Source organism: Mirounga angustirostris, unplaced genomic scaffold (assembly GCF_029215605.1).
Source record: "Mirounga angustirostris isolate CCGP_5_RB_7025 unplaced genomic scaffold, mMirAng1.0.hap1 SCAF_10, whole genome shotgun sequence".
Lineage (NCBI taxonomy): Eukaryota > Metazoa > Chordata > Mammalia > Carnivora > Phocidae > Mirounga > Mirounga angustirostris.
The window spans coordinates 50,878,866-50,891,157 of NW_026991718.1; the positions used below are offsets into that span (position 1 = coordinate 50,878,866).

Consider the following 12,292-nt stretch of genomic DNA (forward strand, 5'->3'; position numbering starts at 1 on the left):
GATAGAGATCTGTGTGCGTAGGGTAATTTATACACATAAAGATAGCTTTTGAAATCAATAAGGAATAACCAGTTAGGTATAAATGGTGTTGGGCTAGTTGGTTATCCATTTTGGAAACAGTATTGATCCCAGTAACACATTAACCACAACTTATAGATCAATATAATAATGGAATCGTATCTTTTTGGCACTGGTATAGAGAAGGTCTTCTAAAACAAGACAAAAGAAAAAAAAAGCAGAAGCCATTAGGAGGAAAAAATCAACTTGAGTACACTAAAATTAAAAACTTTATATATGGATATACATATAAACAACATACTAGAAGAAAATACTTCTCATAAGTAATACAAAATTAGTATCTAAAATCATGAACACCTTCAAGTGAAGTTTTTTTAAAAAGGCAAACAATCCAATAGAAAGATGGGAAAAGGTATACACAACTCATTAAGACAGTAATAGCTACTATATTAAGATACTGAAGTTTAATAGTAATCAGGAAAATGCAAATTGAAGCTTGATACCTATTTTACATACTGGATTTTAAAACTGCAAATACTAAGACGTTGTGGATAATAAAACACTAGTACTCTCATTATTATCAGACTGTAAATTATTATAGCTACTTAACATGAGATCTGGTATTACTGTATACCCTATAACCCAGCAATTCCACTATAGGTATCACCTTATAAAAACAGTACCATAAATGTATAAGAAAGGCCTGTAAAAGCCATAATCGAGGAAGTTAACATAGTCCTGTTATAATAGTGAAAAATTAGAAATAATCTAAATATCAAATCCATAAGGAACTGGTAAAATAACTGTGGTATATTTATACAAAATGATACCACACAGAAGTTAGGAGGAATGAGGAAAACCTGTATGTACAACATGGTTAGATCTCCATATTAAACTGCTGATTGAAAAATGTGTACTACAAAGCCCCTTTGAAGTAGACATTCTTCAGCAAATATAATTACATGAAAAGAACACTCATACACAAAGTTAAATTTACTGAATATATTTGTAAGTACTTCTATAAACATTATCAGTATATAAACTAAGGCATAAAAAATGATCTAGAAAGACTAAATTCATAAACAGTAATATTTCTAAGGAAGCAAAAGGCCCAAAAGAATATATACACTCTGTAATTCTCTTTATTTAAAGTTCAAGACAGGCAAAACTCAACTATGGTATTAGAAATCAAGTTAGGGGTTACTTTTGGGCAGAAGGGAGGGTTTAAGGATTCGGAAGAAGTATGAAAGGGGCTTCCAGGATGTTGTCAATGTTAGTTTGTGACCTAGGTAGGTTTCAGAGATGTTTGCTAATTTTTTTTTTTTTAAGATTTTATTTATTTATTTGACAGAGAGAGAGAGAGACAGTGAAAGAGGGAACACAAGCAGGGGGAGTGGAGAGGGAGAAGCAGGCTTCCCACCGAGCAGGGAGCCCTATGCGGGGCTCAATCCCAGGACCCTGGGATCATGACCTGAGCCGAAGGCAGACGCTTAACGACTGAGCCACCCAGACGTCCCAATGTTTGCTAATTTTGTGAAGTATTTTCTCCTAGTCTATTGCTTGTCATTTAACACTGTTTATAGTGCTATTTATGTAGATATAAAGTTGTTAATTTCAATGTATTTCAATCCATACACAATCTATTGAGTGAACATAAATTTATGTTCCATGCATTTTTCTGTATGTACTATACTTTAAAAAGTCAAACTTCATCAACAACAAGACATGTTTGATCTAAATCCAGTTTACCTGTGATTTTTTCTTTCCTGGAACACATACTTTCACACTTTTCCCTTTTATCAGAAGAGGTGTTGTTTCAATGTACTTCATGACTGCAGTAACTGCCTCTCTAAATTCCATTTCCAAGTAAGCCTAAATAAAATGTATTAAATTTTTAGTCAAAAATCTAACTCAAAATTCTCTGCATGACTTAGTACTTTTTGTACTTTAGAACTTTTTGAACATAAAACTACGAAATTACAAGTCCTGGTTGCTTTTATCTCTTTTTGTTTTGCTAAAGTGTCATTTGATCTCTAGGGTGTTTTCACACATGAAATGGACATTTTACCTTATTACCAAGATAATAAGAGGGGAAACAGGTCCATGGCGCGCTCATGGAATAAATGGAGAAAAGGCAAGATCTGGCCTAGCTGCTGTTAAGTCTGACATTTTTAAGGCTTATTGCAATAAAGAACACTACCAACTATGTTCCCATTTGTCTCATAATTTTATGTTCTGCTTAGTACAGGGTTGTTCCTAATTTTGATGAACTTTACCGTGTGAGTTATAGGCCTATAACCCACATGTAAAAAATACTGTACAACAAAATCATTTTTTAGTATAATCTTACCAGTGTGCTAAAGAAATGAAAAAGCAAACTATAAGCTGCCACCTGTTTTTGCGTATGTTTTTTTCTAACACAGCCATACCCATTCATTTGTATATTATTTATGGCTGCCTTTGTACTACAATGGGAGAATTGAATAGCTGCAATCCTATGGCATACAAAGCCTAAAATATTTACTACCTGGCCCTTTACAGAAGAAGTATGCCAATCCCTATTCTAAAAGATAGAAAACAGTATTTGGGGACCTTGTTCACTGGAATCCAAGCATTTACATTAACTCTCAATTAACAATTATGTATGTAGTAAAAGCTGCTAAAAGATCTTTATAAAGTAATAACCAGACTTTATAACATAGTAACTTTGTATGTATTTTTAGAACAGAGTGAATGACTCACTTCTTTTCTGTAAGGAACAACGAGGACATCATTAACTTTTCCAAATGGTTGAAATATTTTTCTAATATCTTCTTCAGTACAGCCATCCTCTGGTAATTCAGATATAAGAAGAACTGAACCATAATGCGAAGACTGGTCTTTCCGAAGCTATTTTTGAATGAAAGAAAATAAAAAAAAAAAAAATTAAGCCATAAAGTACAATAATTCCCAATGTAATTTATTCTACCATTAACCTAAGTCTTTTAAACAGACTTTTCTAAATATTTTAGCACAATTAAAAAAAAATTTTTTTTTAAGATTTTATTTATTTGAGAGAGAGAGAAATGAGAGAGCGCACATGAGAGGGGGGAGGGTCAGAGGGAGAAGCAGACCCCCCGTCGAGCAGGGAGCCCGATGCGGGACTCGATCCAGGACTCCAGGATCACGACCTGAGCCAAAGGCAGTCGCTCAACCAACCGAGCCACCCAGGTGCCCAATTAAAAAAAATTTTTTAAATGCTAAAGTAGTAAAAGATATGTTTTATATTTTGCCACTCAACCCTTACAGTGATCAGAGCTTACAGGTAAACACAATCATAGATGCTCTTTTCTGTTTAGAAGCATTTTGTAACAAACAAGACCTATGGAATGGTCCAAAGTACTGAAGAATATTTTTCTACATGAATCTACATGGCCCATCACTAATAAAAATAAAACTATAGCTTTGTGCACTTTGTGTTTTAATAGTTGAAATATTTAAATAGGTATAACATTTTTAAAAGACTCATATATAATATGTATAAAACCTGTAATATCAAACTTATCACTTATATTAAAAATTGACTTAAAAAAAAAGTTCCACTGCCACCATCTAGAAGTCTTGAAACAAAATGAAAAGTGTTATAGATTAATTTAGCCTCTTCAAAATTTTCCCTATACTAAAATTTCTTCCTAACACTCTTCAAAATTGTGTAATTACAGGTCGATTATTTTAAGTGTATCTTTCTAAATATAAGCTCTTTAAAGGCAAGGATTTATAGTTGTTGAAAATATTTAGAAATGTATACCTAAATACCTGAAGACTTGTTAATATTACATTAAACATCTGATAATCTGCCCTAACCTTGGCAATTACTCTAATGTTCTCAGGATGCTTTATATACAATCTACTATAATAGTAATGTAATTAACATATACAATAAAACAATACCTCAGCATTTTAACTAGCAGGTTATAGTCAAAATACACCAATGAATCAGTACCAGAAAATAGGCTATTCTACATTGGAAAACAGAGTATTTGACTTGTGCACTGTACAGCAAAAAAGTAAAAAATAGATTAAAAATGATCAATTCTCAGTAGACTCACTTTTACAGCTTACTGACAAAGATTACAAAAATTCATTAATGTTGCTGGTGATTACATTCACTTCCCCCACCAGATAGCAAAACTCATCACAATGACCTGCCTGTGTGGTTAGCAAAAACACCAAACCATCAAAATGTTCTCACTTTTGATACATCAAATGCCAAACCTCTAGGATTTGTAAGCTACAAGATTTTAAATTAATGGACTTTTACTAAATTCATAAGCACAACCAATAAAACATTCCATTATCAACATAATTTAACAAGCCACCATTTCAAACTTTTAAAATATGAAAATAAAAAATTCAAACAACTTTTTTGTATCATAATGACACATGTATGTATACACTTACAAATTAAAGTACTGACCTTACGCTGGATAGAAACAGCTTTTTCAGACACTGGTTTACATTCTGGTAAGGTGTCATCTTCAATATTCTTGGCTTTGTAACGAGCAGAATGTCCCCCCAAATTTCCATCACCCTTTGTAGGGTTTGTAGATTTAACTGATGGCTTTGATCCACTGCCAATTTTAGGCTTTTGTGCTGGTGAGTGTCCTTTATCAACTATTTCAAGATGTTTCTGTTTACTGAATTCTGACCCAATGCCAGATCGTTGTACTACATCTTCTAATGCTTTTTTTCTATCTAGTAAAAAGGACATAAATGCAACTTCAACTGAAAAGAACGTTAGGTGAAAACCATCTCATCACATTATTAAAAAAAAAAAGAGTAACTCCTCAACTGCCCAAATATTTATCACACAGAGCCGCTGTCAGACCAGACAGGAATCAAATACACACAAAACAATTCTCAGTCTTTAATTCTTCATTCATGAGCTAATCTTACACCAGTGGTCCTCAAACTTTTGATTTCAGTATCCATCTTCACTTTTAAAAACTGAGGACTCCAAAGAGTTTTTGTGTTAAATTTATCAATATTAACCATAAGATACTTAAATCGAATTTTTAAAGTATTTACTAATTCATTTAATAAACTCCTGTGTTAGCATAAGTAACATTTTTATGAAGAACAACTTTAATTCCCAAAACAAACAAAAAATTAGTTAGATGAGTAGCACCACTGTGTATTTTCCCAAACACTTTCATGCTGGGCTTAAAAACCTGGATTCTCCTATCTGCTTCTGCAACCAATCTGATAGAGACATTGTTTTGGTTGAAATGTATAAAGGAAATTCAGCTTCACAGACATATAGTTGGAAAGTGAAAACCTTGGAGACCTCTAAAAAGATCTCAGAGGACACATATATGAGCTATTCTAGAAATGTCACTAAACCAGTATTAGGACACGGTTGAAAATATGAGAAATTTCAAAAAACTTTTAGACTAATTCATGGGCAAACTAAGATGTTGGCATATCCGCAGTTTTTAAATTTGATTTTGGGCAGATAGATACACTCTTCCACACTTCTTCTGTTAATAAAAGGAAGAAGAATGGACTAAGGTTGGGATGTGGGTCAATTTCACACAGAAATTCTAAAATAAAATAAAACAGAGTATTATATATCTATCGTATTAAAAGAACTAAGGCAAATAGTTCAAAATGTCAACTGTTGTTAAATCTTGACAGTAGCATGTAAGTCATGATTTCAAACTTATTAAAAATATAGAATTTAAAAATGCAAACAAAAAACTTAAAAAATTTAGTCAAAATAAGTAAATTTATTATGTTATATTATATATTATAGTATATATTATTATTCATAACCGTAAATGTACCTGATGATCTCACTGATCTCCGTGATGTCCTTTCAGGGCTAACTGAGCGAAAGCATTTTGGACTACCTCTAAATGGATTTCTCATTCGATATGGTGAACGGGATCTGGATCTGTATCTAGAAATGAAACGATGGCAAATTTTTGGACTTCGGCTTCTTGGTCTGTATATATAGCGTACTGGGCTTCGAGATCGATGGAATCTATGACTTGAGCTTGATCTCCTAGAACGTCTAGGACTGGGAGAATGAGAACGTCTTCTTGGAGTTTCATTTTCTTTTCTATTGCCTTCATTTCTATAAAGTATGGGGGAGAATCACAAGATTCAGGGATTTAATGTAAATTTAAGTCATATTAAGTTATAGGACAGAAGTTCCTTCTTAACAACAGTCTATAAGGAATACCAAACTCTGATACCATATATTTATTTAAAACAAAAACCTATTTGTTATGACACAATTCACCCTCACAGATAAATAAGAAACAATCAGAACAGATGCTCTGTCCTCTAATCGCTTGGATCCCTCTTTTGCTAATATACAGAAGAATATCCTCCACCAATTTCTTGGGCTTTTCCTGTACCATTTTATAGCCAACTATATATTGAAAGTATTAAGTTATATAAAGAATTTAAGAAGTGATTTACATAAACAAATGTTTTTCAACTTTTTCCTGAGATTATGCCACCTACAAATATTTCTTTTTTTTTTTTAAGATTTTATTTATTTATTTGAGAGAGAGAGAGAGAGAGACAGACAGTGAGAGGGAACACAAGCAGAGGGAGAAGGAGGCCTCCCGCTGAGCAGGGAGCCCCGACGCGGGGCTTGATCCCAGCACCATGGGATCATGACCTGAGCTGAAGGCAGACGCTTAACAACTGAGCCACCCAGGCGCCCCTCTACAGATATTTCTTTGACTACTGTACTTGTATATACAAACATTAAATAGGGACCTCCTAGGGAATACAAAGCTTAATAAAACCATTCCCAGCCTTGAAGGCATTTATAACATAAGACCCCACAAACATAAACAATAACAAAAACATTAAGTATTTTCATAAGACTAAAAAAAAAAAAGACGTTCAACAGAGGCAAGCTGTCACATTTAAGCTGGGATAATTAAAGAAAGATTCATAGAGATTGTTGCATTTGTCTGCTGTTTAAAAGTAAAAATGATCAAAACAGGAACTCAATGAAAAACAGTACCTTTAAAAAAAAAAAAGTACCTGTTTACTTTTAAAAGAAAATCAAGTCTCAACAATACCACTATTCAAAAAATTACCTTCTTGATGGGAGGATCTCAGGATTCCAATCGGGATACCTATTTTGAGAATAAATAGTATTAATGAACAGTTAAAATGGGACTGTATGTCTCAATCTTTCCCTGCAATGTATCAGGAGGACTGTTCAAAACCTAAGTTTACATAGTTTACACAGTAATTTATTAGTATACTAAAATATGAAAATTTCTGGAGAGTATGATATTTTCAGTGTCTAATTCAATAAATAATCAAAGCATTATTCTAGTAGGCAATTCAAGGAATAGAAACACATTCCTAATACATTAAAGACTTCAAAGTGGGGCGCCTGGGTGGCTCAGTCGTTAAGCGGCTGCCTTCAGCTCAGGTCATGATCCCAGAGTCCTAGGATCGAGTCCCACATCGGGCTCCCTGCTCAGCGGGAAGCCTGCTTCTCCCTCTCCCACTCCCCCTGCTTGTGTTCCTGCTCTCGCTGTCTCTGTCAAATAAATAAATAAAATCTTAAAAAAAAAAAAAAAAAGACTTCAAAGTGTAAGTAAAATAGGCAATACACATACAAGTGTTAAGATGTACAGAATAGGTACATGACACAAGTTTAGGTAGGGGTTAAAAGACAAAAACCACTTTGCAGAACTCCAGGGGACCCCATTCTACAGAATACAACATGTATGGTGCCCTTTATGCTGTACCAAGCGGTCCTTGAAGAGATATATCTGGTGGAAGAATCGGGAAAATTTGCAGGAAAGGCTGCTTTTCAGGTGGCCCTTAAAAAGGTCTACTAATAGGCATGGATCAATGTAGGTTTCATGCAGTGGCTATACATACAAGAATTCAGAGGCAAAACAAGTGTTCTATTCCAGGAACTGGTCTGGCTGCAGCATGGCAATGATGAAAAGGAATTATGAGGGGGGAAAACCTGGAAAGGTAGCTCCGAGTTAGAAATTGTGAAGGTCCTTGAAATCAGGTAAGGAGGTTGCACATAAGTAAAAGGCAACGGGGAACCAATAAACATTTCTGAAGTGAACACAAGAATGTTTTCAGGTCAACTGGAAATAAATATCTGGAATTATGGGGAAAGATGAGGACTGAGATATTTAAAAATTAGGCATGCAGAAGCCACAGGTATAGTACAAAGACGGTGTGAGACTAACACAGGGTATAGTTTGTAGGAGAAAGGGCTGAGGACAGAATTTTATGCACACTAACACTGAAGAGTAAAGCAGACAAACACAAACCAGTAAGAGATTAAGTAGTAATCACAGAAAGAAAAAAGTATAAGGAACAGTAACATCACAGAAGCCTAAGAAAAAGACATCTTCCTCCTCAACTTTTTAGAGATTCTGAACTCTAAAGGTTAACTGGGGGGCGCCTGGGTGGCTTAGCTGGTTAAGTGTTTGACTCTTGATCTCAGCTCAGGTCATGATCTCAGGGTCGTGAGATCAAGCCCTGTGGTGATTCTCCTCCTCCCTCTGCCCCATCCCCCCAACCCCGGCTCATACACACCCTCTCTTTTTAATAAAAAAATAAAGGTTAACTGGAAATTTTGGAAACATTATTAAATTGGAAATTAAATCATTAAATCAGCTAATATTCAAAAACAATTTTAATAACCAAGAGGAGAGCCAGGTAAGGAAATGGAGGCAGCCAACTCTTACAGCAAGTCACCTGGCAGGAAAATAAAGTCGGGTCAAAACCATAGTAAAGGTGGGGTGCCTGAGTGGCTCAGTCGTTAAGCGTCTGCCTTTGGCTCAGGTCATGAACTCAGGGTCCTGGGATCGAGCCCTGCAATAGGCTCCTTGCTCAGCGGGAAGCCTGCTTTTCCCTCTCCCACTCCCCCTGCTTTTCCCTCTCCCACTCCCCCTGCTTGTGTTCCCTCTCTCGCTGTGTCTCTTTCAATTAAATAAATAAAATCTCAAAAAAAAAAAGTATTAAAGGTAAAGTGGTTTTTATTTGTTGCTATTTGTCTAAGACACTGTTACAGCAGGTTAACTCAACAACAATTCTCAACTCCCTTTTCCCTTGTCTGCCTTTACTACAGTAAAGGCTAAAAAAGCTAAGTATTTGCTTTCCTAACCTCCTTAGAATATATAGCCAGTGATAGGTTCAAAACAATGAGACATAGATGCAAAACCGCGGGCAAAATTCTTCCTGCCTCTTGCCCCCTTCTTCCTTCTGAGAGCAGCCATGATGCCTGAAGCATCTTGTTGTAACTATAAGGTGACAAACTATGAAGAACAAAAAAAAGTTAACTTTAATCCAGTGTATCTATCATCTGGCATCAGCAACTGTCAAAACATGGATAATTTTGTTTCATTTACACTTACGCTTTTAAAAACTTTCCTTACACTGTTACCATCTAAGAAGATAAATTTCTAATCTAACAGTATGGTGTTTAAAAGCAAGACTTCTGGAATCAAGCTATGCTAGGGTCTGAGTGTAGGTGCTGACACTTAATGGCCATGTATCTGAAAGCCAGTTAGTTAATGTAAGTAAGCCTTAGCTTTCTCATATGTACAATGCTAGAAATATGCTGGTTGTCAACACAAAGATGTTATTACATTTCTGGAGCTCTCCAGTTTATGGATTCACAAGAGCTTGAGGACTATTATTCAAGAGTCCGTAATTATGTTCTGGATCCTCACTAGGTTGACTGCTAGAATAAATGTTCTTGTCTCTGGTGCCCAAGGCAGAAAGATAATGCATGTATACTATTCTGCAAGTTGAGGTTGGACTGCCTGCACATGCCTAACTCACTAGTTTAAAATGTGCTTCAGGGGCACCTGGGTGGCTCAGTTGGTTAAGCGACTGCCTTCGGCTCAGGTCATGATCCCAGGGTCCTGAGATCAAGTCCCGCATCGGGCTCCCTGCTCGGCAGGAAGCCTGCTTCTCCCTCTCCCACTCCCCCTGCTTGTGTTCCTGCTCTCGCTGTCTCTGTCTCTGTCAAATAAATAAATAAAATCTTTAAAAAAAATGAAATAAAATAAAATAAAAAATAAAAAAAAATAAAATGTGCTTCAGAAGCATGACACCCCTCGCTCAGGCAGTATAGCATAATGGTTAAGAACAAGGACCTAAGTGACAGTATCTGTGTCCCAATGTGGGAAGTATACACATCACCTATAGTTTCTGTGACAAAAATTTTCAATGTGTACTTAATGATAAGGAAACAAACAGGAAAGTACAAAATGTACTTTGGGACATTCTACAAGACAACTCCTTTCCTGGTCATTTCAAAAGAAGTCAACATTGTGAAAGCATCCAAGAAAGAAGGAAAGAAGGAAAGAAGGAAAGAAGGAAGGAAGGAAGGAAGGAAGGAAGGAAGGAAGGAAGGAAGGAAGGAAGGAAAGAAAGAAAGAAAGAAAAGAAAGAGAGAGAGAGAGAGTGAAAGAAAGAAAGAAGAAAGAAAGAAAGAAAGAAAGAAAGAAAGAAAGAAAGAAAGAAAGAAAGAAAGAAAGAAAGAAAAGCAAGCAAGAAAAGGTAAGGTAAAAAGAGAAAGAAGAAACAGGCAGAGTGGACTGTTCTAGCTTAAGAGACTGCAGTGCATGAATCTTGATTGACTCCCGGTTTGGGAGTGTGGTTGGAGGGTAGGCAGGGATTCAATGTGTTTACAACAGACAACTACTGTAGAAAAATTTCCTTATTCTTAGGAGATAGATGCTGAATTGAGGAGTGAAGTTATCATGTTTGCAATTTATTTTCAAATAGTTCAAAAAAGTTTAATAAAAATATAAAATATATGTGGCAAATGATAATAATTGGTGAATGAAGACGAATATATGAATGTTTACTATCCCTTCAACTTTTGCAGCTTAGAAACTTTTCAGAATAATCTGTTGAACAGAAAAAGGGGGAAAAGGAGTAAAGATCCATGGGCTAGACAGACTAGTTACACCAACTATTTGCTGTGGGACAGCAGGGAAGTTGACTCTCTATGCCTCAGTTTCCTCACTGATAAAATCACAAATAATCATTATACATACATTTCACAAGGTTGTTTTGAAAATTATGTAAAGGACTTAGAATTATGCCCAGCATACAAGAATATAGCTATTATTACTTATTTTTAATACTAAAATTCTGATGCACTGTATCTTCTCACAGGTTAACCAACTACTCCTGTATCATAATCCAGAAAGATCCAACAAAGACAAAGAGAGGGAAGAGATAATCAGCCTGAAGAAAAGGAGTAAGAGCCTAAATATACATCAGCAGGTGAATAACTAAATACATTAAGGTATAGAAACAAAAGGAACACAATGTAGCTTAAAAAAACAAAGAATGGAATAGCATATATTTTGCCATGGAATGATCCCAAGCACCTAATCAAATCTATTTTTTTGTCATTATTTTTTGCAGTGCAGAGAAAGCCAAGAAAGAATTATTCAAGAGCACACAACCTGAAAAAAAGGTAAATATGTAGGCAGGCACAGAAAGCACTTTAAAATCAGGGCCTAAGTGCATGGCAAAAAAAAAAAAAGGCTATCTACACAGAAGGCTTTAATAGGTGTATGTGCCATTTGTTCTAGGAAATTAATGGCAGTGTATGAGCTAGAATCTTATTAACATTAATGCCTACCTATAGCAAATGACTCACTACCACTTAAATTTCTCATCTTCATAAAAATTAGACATTCAAATTTGTGCCTTAGGAGAGATTTTCCATTTACAGTGATAGCTAAGCCTATCTAATTCAGGTAACAAATTATCTCCATATAATAACCTATGTCTGCACAGCATCTATGTAGGGAAAAAACTCTATCTCTATTCATAGTCTGTATGATTCAGGTAGGGCTTATTATCACACTCCACAGCAGGAGCAGGCACATGACACCAACACAAGTCGAGTACCCAATTCTCACAACTATTGTAACTGATTTCAAGATGGACCAAAGAAAAGAGTCAAACCTCGGACTTATACAGGAGTTATGAGGAAAGAGGGTTTTTTATTGTGTGTTTATTTTGAACTCGTAGAATTACTAACTACACGGTTCATTTAAGTCCAGAATTACGGGGGTCATTTTGCTTTATGGAGGAAGTGCACCTGGGATCTCACGCGGCCAAAGCAGAAGAGAACAAAGAGCCAAGAAACAATTTCTGACTACTCTGATTTTTGTTTCAGAATCCAATTCAGCTGTTCCTGACACTAGAATCACTTCTTATGCTTCCCAGTTAAATAAACTAATAAATTCCCTTA

The 12,292-nt window shown here is 35.4% G+C and overlaps 1 protein-coding gene across 9 annotated transcripts in view; it reads right to left on the reverse strand.

The window, feature by feature from the left end:
* Positions 1–12,292, reverse strand: part of ZNF638 (zinc finger protein 638) — a 128,953-nt gene that overhangs the window by 42,040 nt on the left and 74,621 nt on the right. For 8 of the 9 annotated variants that reach the window (XM_054509767.2, XM_054509769.2, XM_045884791.3 and 5 more), the window contains 5 exons: positions 7,122–7,160; positions 5,844–6,136; positions 4,475–4,752; positions 2,761–2,907; positions 1,768–1,890 (listed from right to left, as the gene is read on the reverse strand). In XM_054509767.2, coding sequence (XP_054365742.1) covers positions 1,768–1,890; positions 2,761–2,907; positions 4,475–4,752; positions 5,844–6,136; positions 7,122–7,160 — 880 coding nt within the window. The remainder of the gene's footprint in view (positions 1–1,767; positions 1,891–2,760; positions 2,908–4,474; positions 4,753–5,843; positions 6,137–7,121; positions 7,161–12,292) is intronic. The other variant, XM_054509768.2, reaches the window with a different exon arrangement.